Source organism: Falco peregrinus, chromosome 1 (genome assembly GCF_023634155.1).
Source record: "Falco peregrinus isolate bFalPer1 chromosome 1, bFalPer1.pri, whole genome shotgun sequence".
NCBI classification, from domain to species: Eukaryota; Metazoa; Chordata; class Aves; order Falconiformes; family Falconidae; genus Falco; species Falco peregrinus.
In genome coordinates, this window is record NC_073721.1 from 4,536,228 (window position 1) to 4,562,925 (window position 26,698).

Consider the following 26,698-nt stretch of genomic DNA (forward strand, 5'->3'; position numbering starts at 1 on the left):
GGAAAATTGCCTTTTGAATTTTATTAGCAAGAATTTGGCTTGTGTCTTGAAACAAAGGTTTACAGTGCTACCGAGCCCCTTGGACTGAAACCCTGCCTCAGAAGGAGTCAAAGCAAATTTTCCTTCTGTCTTCTTTGGACCATTATTTTAATCTTTCAGGATTTGTTGTTTGGGGTTTTGTGTGTGCTTACAACAACCCTAAAATCCCACGGCGCTTTAGAGTTGAACGGGAAATCAAGGCTATGCGTTTCAACTCCTGCGAGGCACGCTGGCCTGGACAAGGTGCTTTCTTTCATGGTAAGAAAAGAATAAATATTCAGCCAAAATGCAGCACAGCTCACAAACCCACAACTGCAGACAGGCCTAGCAATTATGAACTTGCTACAAAAAAGACCAGCAACAATTATTAAACTCCAGTCCAGGCGTTTTCCTCTAATATTAAATGATGGTAACAAAAGGGCTTCCAGGCCCATAGCTCTGCTCCTTCGCCTGCCTTCATTTTCACAGATTCTGCACAACCTCTCTTTTTCAGCAAAGCCTGTATTGTCCCAAAGGGATTGTCCTTGCTGTGCTGCTATCCCTGCTTCTAACAGAGGTTTTCAATTTCTGTAAGGTGCTAGGATGGACAGGTGCTATCCGTGGCTTGTCAGAGGGAAACAGCCGTCGGCTCTCCTGTTCACACATGCGCTTGCTGCTATGACCTTCCCTGCACGGGGAATTTCTAAATACATAACGCCTCTCCTTACACGCAGGAAAAAAACCTGCAGATATGCTGGAAAGAGAAAAAATAGGCGGCTCCTGAAGAGGGCACAGAACGAGCTTTGTCCCCTTCCCCACGGCACCGACAGCTAAAGCTGCCTACGAAGGTCAGGTACTTCTTGCCTGCAAAGCAAGTGGAAGAATAGCGTTTTGACGGATTCTGGCTGATTTTCGGCCTGTGCCTCCCTGCGCTCCCATCTGCATTCCCAGTTCCCACGGCCTCTGAGCAGTGACAGTGAAAATAGCCAGAGCAGCCCAGGGGCTGCGCGGATGAACTCCCAAGTATTTAGATTACTAAACCGCATAAATCCAGTCGATCCTCTGCCGCAGGAAAGGGTTCGGGGTGTTAAATAAATAGACAGTAAATTTCAGTGGATTTGGTAAAATTAGGATTGTCATTACTTTTCCATTCCAAGAAGACTAATCTGGGTTATAATTATCCCAGCTACAGCCAGTCTTTTCAATAGCTCGTACACTGATAAATGAAGCATACGCTCTCACAAATGCCTCTCCTTCCCCTGATGTATGCAATGTGTTCCAGATGGATGGAGAAATCATTTTTTTTCTCTTACACTTGCTAAGTTATTTCCAGGCATCCAGTGGGCCAGAGCATCAGCAGGTGTAAATCAGCAGAGCTCTGCCGATTTACTCCACTCCTTATAGCGGGTGAGAATCCAGCCCTCTATTTCTAAACTTAAAATAACGTATTGCACATAAGTGGTCTTCCCTGAGCAATGTCCCGTAAATGAGCGCGGTACAAAAAAACCCCACCAGACAAACACAAAAGACGGTAATTGCACAAATCACTTTGGGCAGGCAATGCAGCGTGCCTGTCAGCTCCTGGAAAAAGCCACCTTAATTAGGCTGATTTAAATGCAGACAGGTTTTTTTTCCCCTTTCAACTGAGGTCTTTGTACCCGCTTTGTAGAAACAGGAGCTGGCCTCCGAGTCCTCAGCCAAAACCTGTCCTTTTGCTCCACTAATGAGAGCCAGGACAGAGGGAAGAGCAACCTCAGCAGAGCCTGTGTGAGCCAGCCCAAGGGAGACCGGCACCTCTGACGCCTGACGAAGGGAGACAGAGACGCTTTTGAGATGAAAAAGGTCAACGCCGCCCTGCGGAGGAACGGATTCTCCCTCTGCCCAGCCATGCCATTCCCCCGTGGTGCCAGGCTGTTCGCAGGGCACTGTGATTTCCCGAGTGCTGCCCGGGGCCAGCTGGGAGCCCATCTGCAGCAGGGCTGAGCCCACACAGATGCCCCCGCCGCAGCCGCGGGCGGTGTTTCCAACATATGTTTACACGTAATGCTCCAGAACTTTCAAGCGAAGCATTGTGAGCGACTGACCCTGTGGCCAGCGTTAGTTTTAACCTCTGTGCCTCTTGTCCATCTGCCCACAGTTAAGGCAGGATCTCAAAAGCTCTGCTCCAGAAATAAATGCGTTAATGTTTGTATTTAGCTGCCAGGAAGACAAGAGTAGAAAAACCCACATGGAAACCAACGATTGTCAAGGGGGAAAAGTTGCTCTGTAAGCTGCCCTACATATGAGGCCGTGTCTGCTCTGTGCAATGGAGAGATGAGGATTTGGTGTGGGGAAGGGGATGTGAGCATTTCATTAAGGACTGCTGCTCAGAGCGAACGCACGATATGGTCGAATTCATGCCGTAAAGATCCTGCATTTTAAAAGATGGTTATCTGAATATTATTTGGTAACTTGTGCTACATGCAGCAGCACTGGTCATCGCTGTGTGTCCACCAGTGCCTCTAGCCACCATCTCACAGCCCTCAAACCCACTCCCTCTTCCCAAGTAAGTCACAGAATCATGGAATCACTTAGTTGGAAAAGACCTTTTAAGATCATCAGGTGTAACCGTTAACCCAGCACTGCCAAGTCTGCCGCTGAACCATTTCTGTAAGCACCGCCTCTGTGCATCTTTTAAACACCTCCAGGGCTGCTGACCCCACCACCCCCCTGGGCAGCCTGTGCCAGGGCTTGACCACCCTTTTGGTGAAGATATTTTTCCTAATATCCAAACTAAACCTCCCCTGGCGCAACTTGAGGCCATTTCTTCTTGTCCTGAAAGTCCTCTGCACCCACCTCCAATTCTGCACGTCAAACTACAGGGTGACTATCTAGGGACGTGTTTTCAAAGAGATGCAGCTTTAAAAGCATATATGCATAAAAATACAGTTTTGTACAAAACTACTGTATCATGAAGCTCAGGGGCTGTGGAGAGCAGGGTGATCAGTCATGCCAAAAACTGCAGGAAGGGACTTTTCAAAGCAAAAGCCCATTTGCTTTGGTAGAGGCCAACTCCCCACCTCTCTACATAGTTTAAAGATGACAAGGAAGGCGAGTGTTTGCTAGAACATCTCAACCAGCAAGGAAAAATAAACAGCTTCATCTGCAAGAATAAAAGCCAGTTCTTCCAGTGTGTACCTTGCTTTCATTTATGTCAGCTCCATTAATGCCCTGTGAAATGATGGGTCTGTAGTGGAGCAGCTGACCTGCAGTGGGACTGGCATTCACCGCTGGCATACACAGGATTTATTCCAGCTGTTCAGGTTTAGGTCCCTGCCTTTCACACGGTTACTCCAGTTAGGCTGTACTTAACAAAAAGCATCAGGGATCAAAAGCTAAGAAGCTTCATGGCCTAGCTGCAAGGAGAGATTTGTCTTTCGGAGAGGCTTCAAGCTCTCATGTAAAAAATGGCTAAAACACAGAACGACTGTCCAAGCCCCTCTCCGGTCCATATATTCAACCCTAGCGTGGGAAGGGAACCCCATTCCTGACCCGGCCTGACTGCCATCTGCCTTCCAGGGGCTCAGTCGATGCCAATGAAACACCTTTGCAACCTCAGCCTGGCCATTTCCCAGCAGACAACCAGGAATATCCTCATGCTTAGTCAGACAAATCCTACGCAAAGGCTGATGAAGTGAAAAGCAGCTCATCTGCGCCTGGTGCTGCGGCAGGTGTCTATAAACTGGCTTGTCAGCAGGAAAAGTTTCACTGCTGTGATGCCCTAAAAGCACAGAAACCCCAAGAAGGGCTGGCACACCTGAACACTTTCCAAAGTCTCTAACCAAACCAATCTGTTTCACATCAGATTAGACACCGATATGGCAAAACTCCTCCTCTCTTTTCATTATCATTGTTGGTCCAAAATGCCCAGCAGTACGCATGAAATCAGCCCTTGACATAGTGTTTACACGTTTTTTCAGCTTCATTTGGGACTCAGAGACCAAACATTGCCCACGGTTGTGCTTTAGGCATCTTTGCTATAACAGCATTATAAATACATAATGAGAATTTAAAAAGCAGAAGGAAAACAGATAATGGAGACGCCCCGTCTAAACATCACACTTAGCTCTCACCGTCTGGAAAGAGCTACAAATTCCAGCATGCACTCATCAACACCGAGGTAAAGGTGTCCTCATTAGAAGAGCACAGGAGTCACCTGGCAGCATCCAGAGGAAAAAAGACATTAAGTTTCAGAGGAAAATTGCCTGCTGCATTTTTTGCACACTATCAATTTGAAAGGAGACAAACACCCTTAGCACAGAAGCACGAAGAACTGGGTTCAAGTGATTTGGATTTACAACAACAACAGCAAGGCCATCCATGCTACTTGAGTACAGAGTTGGATCAAATCCCTGAAGGTCAGCCTGGGCAAAGCTGCTTCCAAATGTCAGAGACCTGAAACCAAGGGAGGTCATTCAGTACCTGGCCATCTTGGGTGCTTCCATGGCCACCATGAGCAGTAGCCACGCACTTGCAAGTCTAAATCATGCAGACTCAACCCACAACCATGACTAGTATCACCAGCTATCACTGCGTAGGCTGATGGTCAGACCTTTGACTGCAGCTCAACACCTTTTAGCACATCTAAAAGGAAACAAAACTGTTGCATTTATGGGGCAAGCTCTGCCTGGATGGGACCTTTTTTGCTCCTATCATCTCCCCTCGAGTTACACACTGACAATGCTCCCAAAACCCTTCTCTGACATGCGGCTCCGATCCTTCTCCTCCATCTTTTCTTCCCCATTCCCTCGTTCCCCTGATTCACAGCCACAGGGAACGTGCCGCCTGATTCTCCATTGACACATGTGTTTAGCACTCCTGCGGGGAAAGCAACGAATCTGGAAGCTTTTCCAGCTTCCCCTCTGGATGATGTCACCCTGGGAGGGTGCCAGCCTGGGTTACCAGTGGAAATCCCTCACTTCAGGGTCAGACACCCTCCTATTTTTAGGCTTGATTTCAGTGTCACGCAGCCAACAGCCGAGCTGAACAGTTCACGTTATTCAATGGCAAACGCCTGCCGGAGCTGGAACAAAGCTCGGCTTTGTGGCAGGTGAAGGGGCTCTGCAGCACAGGAGCCCCTTTTAAAGGCAGGCGGCAGCTGTTTCGCTCGGCACGGTGCTCCGGCAGTTCATGCCAAGATGAAAACCACGTCAAGCTCCCACCCTCCACAAACTGCAACTGTAAACCCAAAACCAGGGTCTGAATTTGATCTGGCACCGCGGAGCACTGCTAGCTGCACCCTGCCCCACGTAGCCCTCTGGAAATTCGCACAGCGAGAAACACATCCCCTCCAGTACAAACTGGGAACTGGCAGCGTCCCAAGGGGTGGGGAGGGGGAGGGGGGAGAAGGGCCTTGTGGCTGCAGCGTGCAGGGTATTGTGCAGCCCACAGCCTGCGAGCTCACATACACCCGCTCAGCTCTCCCCAAATTCTCGTTAGTGCTGAAATAACTCTTCCCGTGAATTTCCCTACTTGCAGCACATGGATCAGCCAATGCCTGTGTTGTGCTTTGGCCATTTAAGCAAGTGATGCGCTGCTGCAGGTAGGGCTGGTCCCCACCAAGATCTGCCCGGTGTGCTTTAGGATGACAGGACTTACAGCTACAGGTGCCCAGCTCCCGCTGCGGAGGCAACCCGGGGACCAGCTCGGGTGTTTGTTTGCTCGGCTGCTGTTGGAAACGAGGCAGGCTGACTCGCAGCCCTTCTCCCTGCAGGAACGCAGCAGCACAGCCACATGCACGGCACAGCCAGGCTGCCCTCCGAGGGACAGGCTGCACAGCTCTGCGCACTGTGTCTGCTGTGTGCGCTGACAGCGGCCACAACGGGCTGGGAGTGAGTGGAAGCTGGCAGGGCAAACCTGACACTCCCTCCTCCCAGTACACCTCAGGGGGCACTCAAAGTGCAACTGGGAATGGAAAAGCAAGCGGAGCTGTGAAATAAAAGCATACACTGGCACAGGGAACATGCAAGAGACGTGGCCAAGAGCACCCTCTAAAATGACGAGCGAGTCCCTGAAAGCGCCAGAGAAATTATATTTACACAGGAAGGGGTCTACAGATCAGGAGCGGCACTTAGCAGAGTATTAGACCAGCTGCTGATGTGGGGCCATTTTAGACTTGGTCAGAGTGGAGTTAAGAAGAAAAGGAGAAAGCTTTTGAGAGGAGCTGTGGGTGCCTACAAAGGGCGACAGGGTGTGCAGCAGCTGCAGCCAGTGGCCAGTTCCCCAGCCCTGCTCCCCACGGCACTGAGACCCATCCCTGGTTTTAGATAAGCCTATGGCTCAAGTTTAAAGAATCAACACAGGATGCAGACCCCATACAACAGCCCCAGCCCTACAGGCTGAAAGAGCTTGTGTTCGGCAACCTGTGAGCATGCAGGGCTGAGGTGTAACCATACACACTGCTGACAATGAAAACCACAGGCAAGGACGAATCGTCATCATTTCAGGGCAAAGTGTGAACATGAGTCACATCCCAGCACCAGCTGCAAGCTGTCCTCACCCCCAGCGAAAGGCACTGCCCAGCGCTGGCAGCACCGGGAGCGCTGCTCTTCACCCAAACCCCTTTTCTCACATCACACTTACTCCTGCCACAGCACTCACCGATGGAGCCACTGGAGTTTCCCAGCGCGTGCAGAAGACCTAAAGCTGGCACTGCCGGCTGCTTTCTTTCAAACTCTGGGCAAGCCACCTCGTGCCTCTCAAGGGGGATGAAAACCAGCCGCTGGCCCAAGCCCAGCAGGAGCAGCTGGGGGGGCAGCAGCGCCCATGCCTTGCGGCTGCTCCCTCGGCCTCAGCAGGCTGGCGGCTCCATTCCCACGCACCTCAGAGGACACCTCCCTCCGTCACCTCTGCATGCCTGCAGCAGGGTCCCCAGCAGGGCTCTGGAACCAGCCGCGATGGCTGGTGGTCCTCTGAGCACCCCACTCCCCTGTGACTGCGCGGCCGTGTGCCCCAGCAGACGGCAAAACAAACAGGGCCGTGCTTGGGATCTCAAGAGCAGAAAACACACCAGGGACCAGGCAGCCACCCTGGCTTGTTGGTTAAACTCACTCTTCAAGGAAAAAACAAATGTCACTAGATATGCCTGCATCCACGGGCCACAAAGTGCAGCGTTAAAGCACAAATGCCCGGTTGTTTTGTGCATGCAGGGTGCCAGCACAAGGTACTGCCCCTGCACTGCGGCTGCTGAGCGTGTTGACACTGCGAGCGAGAGCCCAAGCCAGAAGATTAAATTTCAGATACCGAACCATTTGCTCCGAGGGCGTTACATCAGCAGCTGGGTTGGCCTGTGCCTCTCCTTGGCTTCTCTCTCCCTTTGAAAACGACGCTTTGCTTTGGTCTTATCGATCAGAGCGCTCTCCCCTTCCACCGCACTCCCCGTGCTGCTGAGAGGACTCCGTGCACCAAGCTAGCCAGGATGACATTTAACTACAGGAAAAAAAAAATATGCAGAGGAGAGGAACCTGTGTTTTTAAAAAAGGAAATCTCTAGTGAAACCACAATTGTGTAGCTGTCCCAGCTGTGCCATTTCTGCAGCACATTTCAACACGCTCATTAGGATTTTTACGGAAATAAAGTAGTTAGTGATTGGTATGGTATTCATCAACGCTGTCAAATGCTGAACAAGCTAATACAGCTCAGCATTCTGCAAGTGACAAGTGTTGAGAAACACTGCTGCGCTCAGCCAGCTCCCAGGACTGCTTCGCTGTGGAATTTCTCCACTGCAGCCTTATGCTGGTGCTAAGAAAAGGGCCCTGAAGATAGAAATAAGCAAGGACCTGCTCCCTGTCCCGTCTCATAGCCTGCAGTGCTCGGCCTTGTACCAGGGAGGGAGGCCAGGGGTCCAGCAGGAGCTAGAGCTGGGCCTGTCCCACCCAGAGCCTGCGGGTCCCCTCAGAACGACAGCTCGGCTGCGGCCACGGGTGTCTGCAGTGACAGCGGGTGCTGACGGGAGAGATGATGCTGATGAGAGAGATGAACACACTCTGTGGAAACCCTGGAAAGCCCCTGAGCTGTCTCCTTTCAGGCAGTTCTGGCACCACCACCTCAGCTCATGAATTATCTATCTGCAGAGAGGACAGAAAGGCAAAGGTGTTGGATACGCAGCTGCCAAGGGCTCTGGTGTCGCTCACGCAGGCGCACGACCATGTCAGGTGGAGGACGGCTGCCAGCCCAGGCTGAAAGACCATGTACTACCCAAACATCACAGCACCAGAGCAAAAGAGAATGAAAGCAAAATGGTCATTAGCTTTGGATGCTTTTCAGAGAGGGTCTGGAAGCGGTTTAGTGCCATACATCAAGCCCACCTGACCCACGTGCCCTCTCAGGTCCCACTGCCTCTTGCTTCTAGTAGCAGATACTGGTACCACCTCCTCCTCTTTCAGCCCTTTATTTATCAGCTTTAGAAGAGAAATGGAAACCTTTCAGACAGCTGTCTCTGCCAGTGCATGTGTTGTATGGATGTCAAGCAAAAGGGGAAGCAAAACTGCAGCACAGGCTGATTCGGTCACTACCATCTTGATTTGCAAAATGCAAATCGCTTCCTTTCCTAGGTGTTTGAGATGTGACAGCTGATCAGGGCAGCACTGCTAAGGAAAAGTCAGTGCTTAGACAGGTAGAGAGCAGAACTGTCCAGGTTGCGGAGTGATACTACTCTTCCTCACTGGCCTGATACCTTCCTCCCTTATTTGTCCTTGCTCCTGCTCTCATCACAGACTGATCTCTTTTCTGATATTCAGGCCAATTTTTTCAGAACAGCACATGAGCATACATACAGCACCTAGCCTGGCTACATCCTGAGCCCACACTGCTTCCTCAAGGTTTATTATGGTACCAACGAATAAATTAACCTGCTCATAAACAAGCCCCAGAACTCCCATTTCTCTTTTAGACTGAAGATAATTAAATTTACACGTTAGCTACAATGTAGCAGAACCCCTTATTCCCCCTTGCTCCTTTCAGGTCTGTTTTAGCCCAGGTATGATCTGCATTTTCAACAGAATAAAACACAACAGAACAGAACAGTCCAGTTGAAAGGGACCTACAATGATCATTCAGTCCAACTGGTATTTCTAATATCAAATACTTTACTGGAAAGTAAACACTTGGCTATGTTCAGTTAAGGAAACAGAAATACCCAAGACACACAAAAGATGATTCTTTAGGGTCAGAAGGTAAAATCTTCCGCTTCCCAAGTTCACCACTTGTAGTTTAACAGGAACATATTTCCAATGTAATTTGTTATTTTGCATTGCGATTGGCTACACCCTACGCTGCAAAGTGGATGGTTGGATTGTAGCACTGTCCTACAGCAGCGAGAACTTAAACCTTTTCATAGTCCACCATACCTAAAGCACCAGGTACTAAAACTGTAATTTCTGTGTCTGGACACTTGAATGTACTAGGAAAATTTAAGGCTGTCATCAGATGAGTATGCATATGCTAAGCTACTGCAATATTTACTCTGAACTTCTCCTCCAAAGCTGATTCAAAGATTACGGTAACCAAATCATGGTTGATAAATTGATAAACACACGTGAAGATCCTCACATGGACAGAGCAAACTGTGATTTGACTGTGCAATAAATGGTGAACAAGACTATGCCTTAGGATTGACTGCAATCAGCTATCATGCTAAAATGAAAACTGACTTACTGACACCAGGTTTTAATAAACATTGCCTAAGACGTCAACTAACGTGAATTACAGTACAGCTTTTTACAGTGTAAATATGGGTTGGAAGTCTTTCCATTTAATACTTGAAAGAGGCTTAATTACCAGGACTGTGAGGCCATCAAAACGCCTCTCGTTCAGCTTCAGCACAAAGGGAGTGCCTCCGCCTGTTCTTTCTCATTACGCACTTCTGGTATGCTCCATCAAGACCCAGGAGATGTGAACAAACTAATAAAATTGTTCATCTCGGCTGTGGTTAGCAATGCAGTGAGCAAGAACGCGAGGGTGGAAGGATGCTGCTTCTCTGCAGAGCAGTAAGATGTGACTATTTCTTTACAAAAGGTGTCATGAGCTTTCATTTACAGTGACAGCTGTGAATTCATCTATGGGTGGGAATTTTATTTTTTAAGAATGATTTTATAACTTCATTTAGGAGGTTATTATAATAACCTAACCTCGTTTTCTCAACCGTTAATCATTTGACAGTGGCAGCCTAAGAGACTTCTCCTCTGTCACAACTTTTGTCTTGATTGCATATGGATTTTTATTCTGGCAAGCCAATTTCATATAAATCTGTACAAATTCTGTATGTTTTCTTAATCAGATAAGAGGCACAGATCACATGCCACTTTATTAAGAAAGTCAGGATAATTATTCTCAGAGGATAATTATAAAGTGGGGAAACTGAAGAACAGCAACATGAAGTAACTTGACCCAGTTCTCCCAGAGAACAGAGGCAGAGCTGGAGAGAGATGACAGCTCTCCCAGGCCTCCATCCTTTTATCCTCCATCCCTGGAGTATCCTTTATGTCCGTAAAGAGGCAGCTTAGGGATGTTGCAGTATCAGCCACGGCCATCAGATAAATCCCTAATCAAACAAAGAAAACCCCACATGGGCACTGGGTACTACTGCCATCAATACTACTGGCTACCGCCACACACCAGCGACGGGAGGTTCTTTACTTACAAATCAAGACCTGCAAATAACAACATGGAGAAAGGGGTAAGTAATTCTTCCACCCTGCCAAAAAACACCTGCAATTTGACACACTGACGCACCTGAAAGCTGATTCCGATGTTACAAGGAGACAGCTGGAAAAGCCTCAAAGCAATTTTTCTCTGCTCTAACTTGCATGCTACAAAGGAATGAGGATATTACACAGCGTTGCAGAATCAATAGTTATTGTGGAAATTATTGGTTTGATGTCAAGGCCAATTAGCTGCAAGTGGAATTAGCACATACCCTTGTGAGGGAAGACATGTACATGTTCTTCCCTAGATGGGAAAGATGCTGGCTACCAAGGGCCTCCCCACAGGTGTGCACAGAAACTTCGTAATTAGCATCAGGTTTCCCAATCCTGCAAAACCTAACACCAGCTTCTTCTCTTGGCACACAAGAGTCTGCAGCAATGACCTGATCTGTCCTGTATATGGGACAAACAGAGTGGGCAAACCTGCAGAGCAGACTGACCCTTTGCATTTGGATTTTACACCTAAGAGAGGCTATGCTTGGCCAACCCAGCTACTCACCCCGTGTCAGAGAACCATGCTGGCTGAGATGGACTCAAAATATCATCTTATCCCTCCGCCTTGCCACCGTTGCCCTGATTTGTGCCAACTGAAATTTTATTCCATGTTGCAGCTAGGATTTATTGCATTTCGTGGACTAATCTATGCTATGCCTGGTTTGGCTACTGAGAAAGAGCTCAACACTTGAGAACGAATCCTGCTGGAGAATAAAATGCTTTAGAGGAGAAGATAAGTACAGATGCAGGAGTGAGGAACGTGCAAAATCTGTCATACTAAAGGAAACCAGCTGCACAAATTTTATTAAAGATCCAAAAGAAGCAAGACAAAGGAGCTAACTTTCAGGACCTCCACGCAAGGTGGTGTAAAACTGAATGGTTTTGCAGTAGCTTAACCCACGCTTTGAATCTCACCGTGGGGGCGGCCAACACTGCAGAAGGCCTTGCAAAGCACAGGAGGGAGAGAGCCCAGGGAGGGAGGCAGCCCTGGGGCTACACCGGCTCTCCGTGCACACCCCTTCCACGCCTCCTCTGCACCCTGACTCGCCTGCCAAGCCAACCACCCTCACTCTGCCTTCACAAACGCATTCAGTGGGCAGCTGGCACCCACCACCGCTGGCACCGAGCAAGGCGGCACCCACACCGCCGAGAAAAAGGCTCCTGCAGCACTGCAGGCTGTCAGCTTCTTGTGCCCAGCGGGAGGATGCCTGCCCTGCGCACGACCTGTCCGCCCCTACCTACTGCTGAAACCTCTGCAGCAGCAGCTTAATCAGTTCTTTCCACAAAAGGCTTTCAGGGCCAAAGAGGACTTTTTCTTCTGGCTTGCTAAAGCAAGTAAGATGGACCACCTTGCTTTGCAGGCTGCAATCTCCGTGCGATCGCTGAAGTCCCTCTGAAATACAATAAACAGTACAATAAACCTTGGCTCATGTGTCATCTTCTGTGCTACATGCATAATCCTTGGTGGCACGTGGTGGGCAGCAGACCTCAAAAATGTTCATGTAAACTGCATCGACCCCTGAAATAAGGAGAGCTGCCCTGATGCACACCGCTGCACAGGAGGTGACAGCATCTGCCAGCTGGGGACAGCATTTAGGTGAGGATGGAGGGGCACAACAGGATCCCTTGGAGCTACAGAACAAGACGCAAAATGCCTTCACTGGGATAACTTGTGCAAATAATGTCATTTCCATGTATCCAGCAGTATGCAGTGAAATGCACCTGCAACAATTCTTCGGGACAGCTTCTCTGTTATTTTTTATTTAATTTTTGAAGCAGCTCTGCATCTGTTTCGCTGAAGCAAGGCACCATTGTTAGGGTGGAAATGGAAAAAACTACTCACAGCTGTAGAAACACAGAGGCAACTCAATTGGGGTGATCACCCACGTCCTGAGCTGCAAGACTCTCGTTACTGAAATCTGTGGAAACCCCACCACACCAACGCTCAGAAGCTACAGCAAAACCCTGATGCCTTTGTGCACTACACTTTGGCAAAGACAGCCTTAGATCCCGGGCAGGTCCCGAAGCTGTGGCTAATGCTGAAGAGCATGTACTAACGGTGCCATCCAGAGGTATGCGGGTGTAGCACACAGCTCTGTGTCAGCAAGGACTACCACAGATGAGAAAAAGGGGACGTACGCACAATCTCATAGATCAGACTTCAAACTAAAACCTCCATAAAATAATCACATTTCCTGTTATTTTTAATTTATCTTGCCCATCAACTTTCATTCACTCTTTTTTCCCCCCCATCTCTCTCAATACTCACTGCGTGTTTTGATTTTCCATGTATACTAAATCAGTCATTCTTAAAATTACGTACATCTCTGACCTCTCTTGGCAAACAAGAGCTATTTCATTTCACTCACAATTGCTACCAACAGGACTGGCACCACATGCTCAATTTAGAGACGTTCGACTGTATTTCAGTGCCATACAACAGTACACGATTTCTCATCACAGCAACCACACACTGAAACAGGAACTGTAACAGTGGAAAGCAATCTTTTTTCCCCCACCTAGAACAGCTGATGACTCCCTTTCAGCTGTGAAATCATGACTCAAACTTGACACAAGAAAATGTTTTCCCAGCATATGATTATACATATTTATGTGTGTGTATATACAGTTTATGTCAGTTGCCTGAACAGTTTGGATGGAGCATCACCTGGGGCATATTTTGATGGGCAAAGTACATCACAGGAGTTATTTGTTAGTAGCAAAGGTCTAACTTACCTCTGCGTGCAGAGATACCTCCTTCACTGACACCCGTATCTGTGTGACATTAAGATGTGGATTCAGGAAGTGATCCCATTAATACCAGAGGAAAATCGACCTTGAATTCAAAGTTGAATCCTTATTTTCTCCTTTAGAAAAGTAATGGGATTACACAGATTACAGACAAATAATCTGAACAGCACACATTATATACTTCCTTCATTAATCTTTGGGATTTTCTGAGCTTGATTCAGACCGGTAACTGATTTTGAATTGTACTATCCTAAAGATGTAAAAAGAGACAAAATACAATTACAGTTGTATCTGTCTCTTTTCTTCTCAGAAACCATCACTTACTGGTCCATTAGAAATAAGGCACTGGATAGCATTTTATCACCTTACACATACTAAAAGGAAAATTGAGAAGCAGATTGACTTTAAAACTAGCAAAGTAACTTTCAGATAGCCTATGGCAAGCACCATTCTCACGTGCTGCATCCTGCCCCAAAAATGGTATTCCTCATCTACAGTCTCAGTATTTGAAAAATCAAGAAAAACTGTAAAAATATAAATTATGTCAAATGACAGATGGTGTTGCTGAACCACGTTTACTACAAAGAGGCATGGTTATGGTTAAAAGAAGACGGTTAAGAGGAGATTTTGCATGTTACGGAATCCAAATGTTAAGTGTACGGACTGATGTCTGCACTGCATTTGGAGAGCCACCTTGAGCCAACCTCAAACCTGCCCTGGCCTGAGTATCGTACGATGGCTTCATTTTCCACCAGTCAAGCCTGGACCATCCCCTGCTTATTACTGCACTGGGGTCTCCTTTCAGCAGCTGCAGGAAGGTAGCTCTTGAGTCAAAGAAAGCACAAGATCATGGAGACACCTGCACAGAGAAGGGTTATTTGAAAGAGATGAGCGAGCCTGCAGAAGCCTGCACTCTGGTAGGATGAGAAGTGGAGAAACAGCTCCCGCATTTCAGACATGTCAGTGCTGAATACACGTCTGGAGGAAATAGCAGACATATGGAGTCCTTCATAAAGCTGTGAGATATGACCTACAGAGATCACCGAGTCGACAGTCTAATTTTATAATCTTAACCCTGCTAGAAGTTTCAGACACGTCTTATATCAAGTGTACAACACTTTCACGCAGCAGCAAAAAAATAATAAAATAAGTGAAGCCCAAGAAACACACCAGTTCTATGCACTGTGATGAAAAAATTATAGCAAGAATTTAACAGAAAATATTTCTTTGAAAGATCAAAGACAACATGTCTTGCCCTTCCTGCCACTTCCATACACAGTGTTTACCCAAACTGCATTTTGCAAATGAAAATGTCATCATCCACCCAAGCCTAACTGCTGCACAAGGAGGTGTTTGTTCAGACAACAAATGCAAGTGTACATTGACAGCAAATCTGTGCCACCAATGGGAAAAGACCTGGAAAAGGCAGGGAAAAATGCAGTCTTGTGCTTTGAATGCATACCAGGTTCCAAACCACAACTCCTTTTCTCCCAGAAATTAATGTGTTGCACGGAAATCTGAGCGCAGCGTTGTTTAGCAGAAAACTAAATAGAAAAATCATTACCTACAATTATTTCCCCTCTTTCCACAACTGCCCCCACGGGGTGCGGGGTGTAGGGTGTGCACTGACCTGTACTTCCCCGTCCGCACTTGCAGAGCTCTCATACCGCACCGCTGGGCACCTCCTACATCACTCACAATATCATCTCCAATCATGATGGCCTGTCAAAGCAATGAAATACAGGAAATCTGGCATCAAGTGAATTTTATTTCTGCCATACGTCACGCTCCTTTGACATAACAAACAGCTTGATTTGATGTTTAATACTGCCATCAGACAAATTAAACAAGATAATATTGTCATCGTATTGATTAAAAGTCATCCTACCTTGAATGTAATTTGTGCCATAGCTCCTCGAGCAATGTACTAGTGCACTATACATCCATACAATTTGTAATCAATCACAAAAATCAAAGTGAATTGGCACACAGTTCAAAGAAAATGTTGGATTTTATGAAGTTAGGCCTATTCTGTTCCTAACGATCCATTTACTTTATGCTCCAAGCAGTTTAAATTAAGCTTAACTTTTTAAACATCTCCTTAAAACTGGTATTCTGAAAGCAAGACAAAAGCTTAAGCTTGTGATCACTGAGATGTATAACTTCACAGAGCCTGATCCCAACCCGTTCTCAAGTTGACACAGAAATTTCAGGAAATCACTTTAAAATCTAATTTATTCATTTTTGCACAATGTGACACAGTATGTAGAGGGCTAGCACGCTTTGCGTTAGTCAGCTTAAGTCTATGCAAATACTAATAAGCTCAATTGAGTAGATTACCCCAAAAAATGTAACTGAGAAAAGATCTTCTGCTTGTGCTATTTATCTGAGTGTCTGATGAAAACACGCAGCATGCACGCTACCTTCCTGTCGTTGTTAAAGAACTTTGTTAAATTCAAGTGTATCAACCAAGGTGTCTTTTTCATTGACAACCATGTCTACAAAATTTCAAGTGCTTATTATCATCCTGCATTAAAAATGATTACGTTTATTTTATTCTTCAAACTTAAAAATGGTTGGGGAGGTGTCATTTTATAGTTTCAACAAAAAACCAGCATACACATAAAAAAGTAATCTTCAATTAACAAACAAAAAATCAGCTTTCAAGCCTCCAAAGGCGTTCTGGATTACTCAGAACAGAGGCAGCACCAAAAAGTGAGGAAGCACACCAGCTTTGAAAATACATAGTCTAGTTTATCTATCCAATCTTAAAGTGTTCTTTTGCACCTTTTGCACCAAGGTTGAATTTTATCTAAAATACATTCATTAGTTGCATCTTTGACCATTTGATCTTTACCTTGTTGAATAAGCCTCCTGCTTCAGAAACGTAACTGCCGGGCTTTCACAACAGCACCCTGCAACCCTAGAAATTCCTGCCTGAATTTCCATTCCTTCCATACACTTTTGATTATTTTCCTACCTGCACATCAGATACATGAAGTCACTATGCAAAGTGTTTCTTTTTTTACTAAAGAAATTGCTCTGTGTGGTCTGACCTTTTTCCAGAGTCTGCCATGGTGGGTCCTTGCCCCACGTGCGGGGCTTGGGAGGTTAAAGGACCCGTTTGCAAAGGGACCAGGAGCGGTTACTGGGAGCAGCACCAACAGGGACTGTGCTGGACACGCACACAAAGCCAACCCAGCATTTTTCCATCTGTGAAGGACTGATAAATAGGCCCTTGCCAGAGAGGTCATGGGAACCAGGCGCACACGGCAGAAGCAGGCATGGACTTCTCCAGAAGCAGCAATCTGTGGGAATGCTGAGTCTTTCCATACAGCTGGCTGCAGCTTTAAGGTCAAAAACATACAGAAAGTCTGCGTTGCAGGCACCACTCCGGCTACCGGTTCTGCTGAATATAAACCCCCCTCGTTCCTTTGCCTTCACATGGAAGCACCTCTTTTTTACGTAGCCTGCAACCATACAAGAACCATTTTATCTTCTGCGTCACCCACACCTCAATTCCCGTTCTGTAAGCAGTCTGCTGGGCAGGACTAAATCGTACTTATTTAAGAAGTTTAAGAATGCTAAAGCTCCAGGGGTATTAATCATCTAATGACAACAGAATCTTCTCTCACTCATTACAGAGCATGTAAAGGAAATCTCAGGGTATACCTAAAGCCACAGCTGAACAGAAGATTTTCCGAGTGTTCATAAGCCAAACTGAGCGATGAACACATGCATCCAGAACAACTTCAGCCTATAAACACCAAATCTTCTTTTGCCTAACGCATCAGGTGCGGCATGCAAGATTATATATTGTAGTTACCAGCCTAATCTATCTTCCACGTTGGCTTTCAATACTGTCTATGAGAGGGATGCCGATCAACCCTCAGGTGATGGGATGCAACAGGATGCCCTCTCAAGCCAAGGCTCATTTGCCTGGTACCATGTCGAAGCAGTTTATTTTGAAACAGTTCCTACGTGCCCACCCTTGCTTCCTTTGGCCCAGAAGAGCCACAGCTGTGGCTAGGCTTTGAGAGCTCCTGTAAGGAGCACAGAGACATCAGGACCTGTGGGCATGTTTTCCCACAGGGAAGAAGCAGCAGCAGGCTTTGGGACAGGCAGCTCTGCCTTTCCAGCTCTCTGCTCACAAGCCACTTTACAGCCACCAGACGATGGAGGGCTCGGTCTTTTCCAGCCTTTCATTACTGGACCATTTTCCTTACCCACTGTGCTCATGGAAACCTGTGTGTTCCCCATAAGATGCCTTCCCCTCTAGATGGTTCACCTTTCCTTACCGCTTCTCCAAACAAGCAATCCAGCATGAAATAGGGAGAAAAGGATGGGTTAATTTTAAGTAATTAGTAAATAAAGCATGTATACGCAGACAGGGAAAACAAAATAATCCCGCAATTACATGCAGAGCTGCAAACAACCTGGCAGCACCGCTCCCAGCCCACCACCATCACCGATTTCCCCCCAAGCTCCTCTGAGATATTTAATAATTCTCAACCACTGGCTTTTAATGGTTTATAATCCCCTCTTCTTATAAAATTCCTTCCAACACCTCCCCGAGGGGGACAGAGCTCAGCTGTGGGGGGGACCTCCAGAGCAAAGCTGCCCTCCGTCACCTGCACGCCTGTGCTCAGCCTGAGCCGAGACATTCAGGATGAGATTTTGGAAGTAAAGACAATTTTATTCCCAGGTTCTCCAAACGCTAAAAAGGAATTTCCTCTGCAAACAGGAAAGGGCAGGGCGGGGCAGCCCACCAAGCACTCGCTTGCTGGCTGAGGCTGTATTTTTACCCCATCCAGGCAAGTTTTCCTGCAAGATGCCTGGCATCCCTGCAAGCGCGGCTGCAGATGAGCAGCGATGCCTGTCCAGGCCAGCTTGTGGCATACGCATACAAAAATGTACTCCAGCCCCTGGGGATTTCACAGATTTACTATCGGTGAAGGGCAATAATCACTAAAGGAGGAGCAATTATTCCCAAATCATTTAGGATTTAAAAAATCATTGGCAAGAAGATAGAGGTCAAAAGGTGCACTGTCAAGGGAAATAAAAAAACCCTACCTGTCAAACCTGGGTCTAACTTCCTCTCTGACTGCAATATGGTAAGAAGAGAGAGAAAGATATAAAACTGAAAGGTCACATACCCACTGAAAGCAAGAATTAAAAGATCCCCGTTCATGTTCACATTTTACACAGGGATCACACCATTAATCTGTCCAATTATTCTGCGGAAGTTACCTTTTTTAGATCAGTGAAAAATTTACTAAAAAGAAGGCAAAAATGCAGTGAGACAGTCTCTCTGGTTTTAAGACAAGTCATCAAAGAATTAAGATGGGCCTAAATTGTATTTTCCTAAACCATACAGCTGGTGAGAGATGGTGTGTGTGGTTGTACACACGTAATAAATAAAGCACACGTCTGCTTAAGCCGAGTGAAGCCACGGCTCTTAAAGAGTCCCCATCAAACTCAACCCAGATCTGCAGCGATAACGGGGGAGATGAACATGACCTCCAAGGATTTTGGGGTGGGAAGGCACAATACAATCCTCACTGGACAAACATCTGTGTCGGAGAGATCACCATCATGGTCAGCAATCCTACTGGTGGTGTCTGGGCCACAGACCCAGAGCTGAATGTGTGTGAGGATTGCCTCCTCTTACCCACAGGAGTAGCCAACACTAATAAGCCTTCAGAGGGGCTGCCAGGGTGGTAAATGGGAACCTTAGGTATTTTTTGTCTGCAAACAAAAGTTCTAATATTAACTAAAATGACAGAAAAATGTCTCATCAGAAAAGGAAGGACTGAGTAAGAAAATCAATGAGGCAGAAAGATACAAACACCCCGTACCACCCAGCGATGCTCGGGTTGCAAGGCAGTGCTTACTAGGACAAGCTCAGGGACGGTACTTTGGAGGCTGAAGTCTACGGAGGATGCAAATGGAGAGACACGCAGAAGGAAGTGTTCTAACGCCAACCAAATACTGAAGCCCTGAGGAGGACTGGGGGATGTTGGTGGATGAGAAGCCCAACACGACCCGGCAATGTGCGCTCGCAGCCCAGAGAGCCCCCCGTGCCCTGGGCTGCATCCCCAGCAGCGTGGCCAGCAGGGCGGGGGAGGGGATTCTGCCCCTCTGCTCCGCTCCCGTGAGACCCCCCTGCAGCGCTGCGACCAGCTCTGGGGCCCCCAGCATGAGAAGGACACGGACCTGTTGGAGCGAGCCCAGAGGAGGCCACGGAGGTGGTCAGGGGGCTGGAGCCCCTCTGCCATGGAGCCGGGCTGGGAGAGCTGGGGCTGCTCAGCCTGGGGAGGAGAAGGCTCCGGGGAGACCTTAGAGCAGCTCCCAGCACCTACAGGGGCCGGCAAGAAGCTGGAGAGGGGCTTTGTACGTGGGCACGTGGTGACAGGCCAAGGGGCAATGGCCTTAAGCTGGGAGAGGGGAGATGCAGATGAGCTGTGAGGCAGAAATTGTTCCCCGTGAGGGCGGCGAGGCGCTGGCCCAGGCTGCCCAGAGCAGCTGTGGGTGCCCCATCCCTGGCAGTGCTCAAGGCCAGGCTGGATGGGGCTGGGAGCAGCCTGGGCTGGGGGGAGGGGGCCGTTCTCTGGTTCTATAACTTAACACAGCGAATGCTTCTAGAGTCACACATATTCTGCCTAAACAGATTTTTGCTATGGGCTTAATAACTTTAATCATGCTAAATGTGCCAGGGACATAAGGAAATAAAGCTTATACACAAATCTCAATCAATGTGTTATACCTCTTTACACAAATAATATAATGCATTTATTTTCTCCCTATTTTCCTTGGCCCAACCAGTGATCTCCTAGGCTTCAGGATCCCAGGCTACTGTTAATTATATTTCTATCTTGGAACTACTAGCTGTGCAAACATCAAACACACAAAGGGCATCACACGCGGCCTCTGATCTGGGAGAAAGCATACAACGATGCAGGTGAAACAAAGAAATACATCAAACCCCCAGGGCAGATTTCCAAAGGCTGCAGGGCCAGCCAGGCTTCAATAAGCTTTCAGCAGGACTCAAAGCCTGAAACTTCACTCGGCCACTTCACTCCTCTTTTGGAGATGGAAAAATGCCCTGCCGTGGCCAGTGAGCAAGCAGGGGATGCCGGCACAGTGGCAGGTCCTCTGTGCCACTCTCGGGGTGACCTCCCTCTGCTCTCACGCGCCACTAACTCCCACCAGAGACTTGCAGGTGGCAGAAATGGGAATTGGTTAACTACAAGTAGTTTATGCACTCCAGCATGACCTGCCATAACTCCCATTAAAACAGGACAATTTGCTACAGAGAGAACTTTTTATGATTATATAAAACTACTGGAACCTTAACGTTATTTAGGTTTTATTGTAAAGCTGTAAAAATCATCCACTGTTACAGCTGCCTTAAAACATATGAATTAGGCATTTCAGTAACCTTTAAGATGTGTTATTCTTTGTCATATTACTGAATCGTAAGATAGGTCTGGTTACCTCTAAAAGGTTTAAATTTCCAATCTATTAAAGTAATACCAGCAATCTGTTATTTCTAGGCCATTGAGGAAAGGTTAAAATGAAAATTGGACTTTAGGGAGTTCCTCCTATTCTAAGTGCAAGTTGAAAACATCTCAGCAGCAGAAGGAAAAGTCAGGGGCTAGGTGAGAAGCAGTTATCAAGGGAAACAACTGGTGATAACTTTATTGATTAAAACAGCTTGAGAAATTTAAGATTTGCCACTGTCTAGAATTACTGTGGTGAGACAGCTTTATTAAAAAGATATTTTTCATTAAAAGTCAGGTGAAAGAAAATCGTAATATGTTTTCAAAAGCACAGCTCATCTAAAATGGTTTAATGATGGTATGGATTAAATGCATTCCACAGGTGGAATAAATTATTGGCAAACATTTTATAAAAGCAAAGGCAAGTAAAACCATTCCTTGTCATGCCATTACAAATGCAGAGAAGTATAGCTCATTCAGGAGACAGTTAAAATGCAATACAGTGCATTACTAAGGAACTTATTAAACTGAATATACCCTGTTTTTATTATTACCTATGACGAACTAAAACAGCCTGCAAATCTGTCTCAAAAGAACACTAAAGTTGCAAGGTCAAGCACTCAAAAGTTAGGAAAAGATGTTAGAATTAAGGTAGCCTGCTCTGCTGTAATTTGTTCCTCCTACGCATGTGCACAATGATCCAGGTTTTAACTCCAGGAGCATGGACTATTTTTTCCATAGTCTAAAGCACAGAGTGACCAGTGCCATTACACAGTGGTGTCTGCTGTGCCCTCCTTGGATAGGCACATACTCCCTGCATCTCTCCAAATACAAAACATTACACCTACAGACTAGACATATTACTACATCAAACTGATGGCATTTAACACTAGAAATTAGATGGGGAAAAAATATCTCTATCAAAATATAAAGTTAGTCACTAGCAGAACTATGGCAAACAGCAGAGAATGAATAAATAAACTCTGCTGGGGACTATTACTGTTTTTTGGTACCCAAAACAAATCCTCCTGCAGTTGATAGGAACCACTCACTAAGGCTCATCACCTGTTTGATGCTTTGTATCAAATTTGTTTCCAGGGGCAAAGTTTTTGAGACTGGAGCTCTGGTGCCCTGTTGCATCCCTGTAACAATTCCCTCGGTGCCACATGCTGATGCAGTCCCGACGTGCCGCAAGCTGGGCAAAACAGCCTCTGAGGACAACCACAGCATCCTGCCTATGGAAAAGGGCAAGCAAAGCCACTACACAGGGTCCAAGGATAGAAAACTCAAAAATTACACCTTCCCTTCTACTCCTGCACACCAATCATTTCTGATCTAAGCAGAAATGAAACACAAACCTACATGCATCTGATCCACACAAACAGCATCCAAGGGCTGAGCTCTGTAGGCTTTCCCCCCCACCCCTTGTTCTTTTTTCCAGCTACTTTTTCTTCAAATGCCACTGTGTGTCTGAAATGGATTTCTTGGTTTGCTGGTTGGATGAATGGATTGAATAATTGCCGTGGCTGTACCTGGGATATTATGTTCAGGCTGAGCTATCTTGTTACTGGGAAGATATCGACAAACTGAAGGGCGTACAGAAAAGAACGGCACAGCAGGTTAGGGTGCAGAGGGACCAAATCACGAGGGAAGCTGCTGAGAGCTAAACACACAGTTTTAGAGAGAACTACTGTAATGATAATAAGTCTAGAGATAATTGGAGAAAAAAAATACCCAGGAAGGCAAGCATTTTGGTTGTTACCTGGAGTAAGACTACAAATAAAGAGATGTGCTTTCAGAGAATATTCTGATGAATCTCAGAAAAAGCTGCCTGCTCACAAGACCTCCTTGACTGTGAACACTGTCCCTAGGGTACTTACAGAAGCCCAGTTGTTTGGCTTACTGAAAACCACTCTGGACAAAACATTAACAAACGTGGGGCAGGGAACACTCCTGCGCACGGAAGGAGATGGATTAGGTAGCCTACTAGGTCTTTTCCATCTCCCCACTCTGTAATAAAGTAAGACGAAGCACATACTGAATTACAGGGCCATAATTTCATCTCCAGGCTCTAGGAACCCTCAAGCCACCCAAACTTCATTCCTGTTGTTTATGTCACCAAAAAAACCCTGATGGGGTTATTACATTGTAATTCACCGCTGTCCATGAGTCATCTCATACTCATCCTTATGTCCTGAGTGACATAATAAATCAATAAAGATGACACGGGCACAACTACAGACAGGGGAAAAAATGGGCTGTACTAAGTAAGCAGGGAGCATCACACATTCAGCATGTTTTTGGAAAGCGTTATGAACCCAGTAACACGGGAAGAGTTTTGGGGTCAGCCAGTGCTTCCCATTCACCTAAACTAGAAAATATTTTACTTCTGCCTTTCCCTTTTACTAAAAAAAGTAGTCAGTGTGACATCAAAGGAAATAAATAACATTTTGGCTGCAATACCATCCTGCTGCAGCCTCCAGTCACCAAGCAGACTGCCAGCCACTGGGGCACCTATCATCTTGTGAGGCGTAACGTCTTCCATAATTCCTTGGGAAACCTAACTTCTCTCTTCTTGTTTTCTTCGGCCTCCAAATAAAGGAATACCATGGCAGAAATGCATGTTCTTTTGAACTACGTGGCTTGGGAAGAAAGTGAATAAGAAAGCACAACACAAGAGTACAAATAGGAGGAGAAACCACAGTAGAGAATGGAGGGATGGAAGATTCTAAATTGGGAAGAGGTATGAGGTCTCAACTCAGAGCAAAGAGAGAGAAAGAGATGCAGGGAATGAAAAGGGAAATAGCAGGCAGTCAAAAAGAACTCTCAAAAAAGCAGAGAAAATAATGTCATGCCTTTCAGGAGGGCAGGACATACGAACAGGGCAGAAGAAATTCAGCAGGTCCCCACCTGCTAGCATTGACTCTCTTGGCTGTCAGTTCTCTTCTGTACACTTCACATTATTTGATAGAATGGGCAAACATGGGGGGCGTGTCCCTCTGAAGCATTTTTTTCAACAATTTTTCTTTTCCTTTTTCTTCTTCTTTTTTCCTGAGTAATTATTTGGAAGATCCTGAATATAAATATTTCTCTGCACCACCTATAACACACTGCGTTTGGAAAAACACATTTGTATATCCACCCAAAGTTTACCACATCCTCCTGGCCACATTCCCTTCAACCTCTTTGATAACTTTCCATGAAAGACAGCAAACCAAAAAAAACATGCATCAGTGGGCATAACTATATGGCACAGCCAGCGGTCACAGCATCAGAAACCTTACCTGCTGTGGTGGAACTCCCATTTCTGCTAAGGCTGACTCAAAAAACATTTTTGCTGGTTTTCCCACTACTTCAGCTTCAACATCACAAGCGTACTGGGGAAAAAGGAGAGAGAGACACATATAAAATGCTGATCAGAAAAGGATTTGTTCAACTCCAAAACTCCAGTCAATTGTACAAAAATGATGGGATTATTGATTTTTGCCCTTAAGTAACATAATGAATTAACAGGTGAAGGCGAATATCTGAGAATTTGGATAACAGAAGTGTTTAATATTCTCTGGCAGGAAAGTCCTCCTGAAACACTTCATGTTACAAGCTTTTTACATTCCCTGTCATGAGAGTAGTCTTCACACTTGTTCCAGGACCGCTCATTTTTGTAAGACCATCACTCTTAAAGAAACTACAAATACCCTTCATATGAAATGATCAAAAGTACTGGAGGGCCTTAAAAGATACAGAGGGTTTCTTCAGTCACCTGGCATATTTGCAATGATTCAAGTGACCAGCCAGACTTGAAAAGTTTTATTTTCCTGCAACTAAATATCAGCACTATGCTGAAAAAGCACGGTATGTTTCTAGCTTATTCCTAGACAACTGGAAGCCTGAACATATCTGAGAGGGAAAAACTCCCCAAAACTCACATAGGTACAAAAGAATGTGCTGCAAGCATACATTATATCCACTAACTTTTGTGCTTGTATACCACTCTACTTTGCTTTATTTTCTGCATTCACGATGGTTTGGTCTTTTTAACTCTCTGCAAGCCTATAAAAGGGAGAATAAAGATTCTCTCCTTCCCTCACCCCTAGGCTGACTTATCTATCAGGTTCCAGTTCTGCACAGACTTTATCAGGCTTAAAAACAGGAATACACTTAAGTATCTTGCTGGATAAGGGCCTTTTGCTGTAAACTATTAAGGGCAAGGGCTGTGTTAACAATGCTACACCAAACATAAAACGGACCTTCAGTTTTTCCTGAGTATGTTGCAGACAATATTCCATATCTTTGCTCTTCTGACTCCTTCTTTCAAGGGCCTCACTTCCAATAAAGGTACCACAACGGTTAAAGTTCACATTTTAAGTAAAACTTAAAAAATGAATGAAGCCAGAAAACAAATGAATCCATCCGTCTTTAGAATGCAGTAAATGAATTTCAATCTGTGGAAACTTCCTCCACCAAGGTGAGTAATTACAGAAGATGACCCGTATTTATACCAGTTACTCTTTTAACAAGGTGCACAGAGCGAGTAAGCATAATGCAAGCTATAAAATACCTCTAATGCCTTCATATACGCTCCAACATCAAGTTTCAGGCCATCAGTTTCTTTATAGTAGCGTCTGGAAATGAAAGTGATAAAGTTCCAATGAAATGAAAATGTTGGCAGTTAAATACAAAGAAACCACATTTTATTATTTCTGTGCCTATACAGATGTCCATATGGCTGCAACAAAAAGTCAAGTCATCAGAAACTCTGGAGCCTTAATTTAACACCAGAAATTAAGTAAAGGACAGGCTCAGTCCTGTGCAATGCAAAGATCTCAGATCGGATGGCTGTCTGGCATCTGGGACGCAACTCCACTGGTTCAAAGGGATTTCGGCTAGCTTACATCAGGGATGAACTTGGCTGAATTTTATTGCACAAAGTACTAGCTGCTCACAAAGGACAGCGGTTACACTGCTCTTCCTTCAATCAGTGATGAAGAGCCCTCGGCAGACAGCAAGATGAGTGCTGGCACCAACCAGCAGCTGTAACACCTTCTTCGGTGTATCTGGAAGGCAACCCCAAAGAGTTGAGCATCATTGCTTGCCAGCAGACTCTCACATGAGAAAAGCCAGAACACTGTTTACTGGGACTAAGGAAGCCATCCAAGCCAAATTTTGCTCCTTCTAAAAATGTTCCTATTGCCATGAAGCTCATAAAACTAGTTAGTATCTTTATGGTGTTTTCCTGGAATAGGAAATCATATTAATGCAGGTCTTCCAAGCTCTCCTGACCACAGCAAAGACAGGTTTCTGTACGACAGGAAAAAAAGGTAGGATGAGCAGTCAGTTAAGATTTTATGCCTTATCCTTCTGCCATTTTCGATTATTCAGCACAGCCTCCCTTTAAAATGACCACTTGACCTTTGCTAGAAGAGCCATTAACCTTCTATAGTCTAGCGTAAACAGCTTAATTTTCTGACAGTGGCATGACAGAAGAAATTACAAAGCCAATTCCCACTCTCAGCCCAAAACAGATGCTAAATGTAAATCACTCCATTTCCAGGAGGCGGGCATTCTGCTTCAGTGACTCTGACACTTTCCTTTTCTACGGAATGAACTAAAACTTCAACCAAAATCAACCTACTTGCCCAAGGTAGGCACCTTGTTAAGGTCCACCCAGTTACACTGATCCTGCATGTTAAA

General features: G+C 45.9%; 1 protein-coding gene across 5 annotated transcripts in view; it reads right to left on the reverse strand.

The window, feature by feature from the left end:
* Positions 1–26,698, reverse strand: part of LHPP (phospholysine phosphohistidine inorganic pyrophosphate phosphatase) — an 89,220-nt gene that overhangs the window by 44,882 nt on the left and 17,640 nt on the right. For 4 of the 5 annotated variants that reach the window (XR_008747711.1, XM_055807519.1, XM_055807540.1 and 1 more), the window contains exons 4-6: positions 25,566–25,629; positions 24,292–24,384; positions 15,136–15,227 (exon numbers count right to left, since the gene is read on the reverse strand). Coding sequence is in view for 4 of the 5 variants with exons in the window: in XM_055807519.1 (XP_055663494.1) it covers positions 15,136–15,227; positions 24,292–24,384; positions 25,566–25,629 (249 nt within the window). In the remaining variant the exon portion in view is untranslated. Of the gene's footprint in view, positions 1–15,135; positions 15,228–21,188; positions 22,243–24,291; positions 24,385–25,565; positions 25,630–26,698 lie in introns of those variants that run through there. The other variant, XM_055807527.1, reaches the window with a different exon arrangement.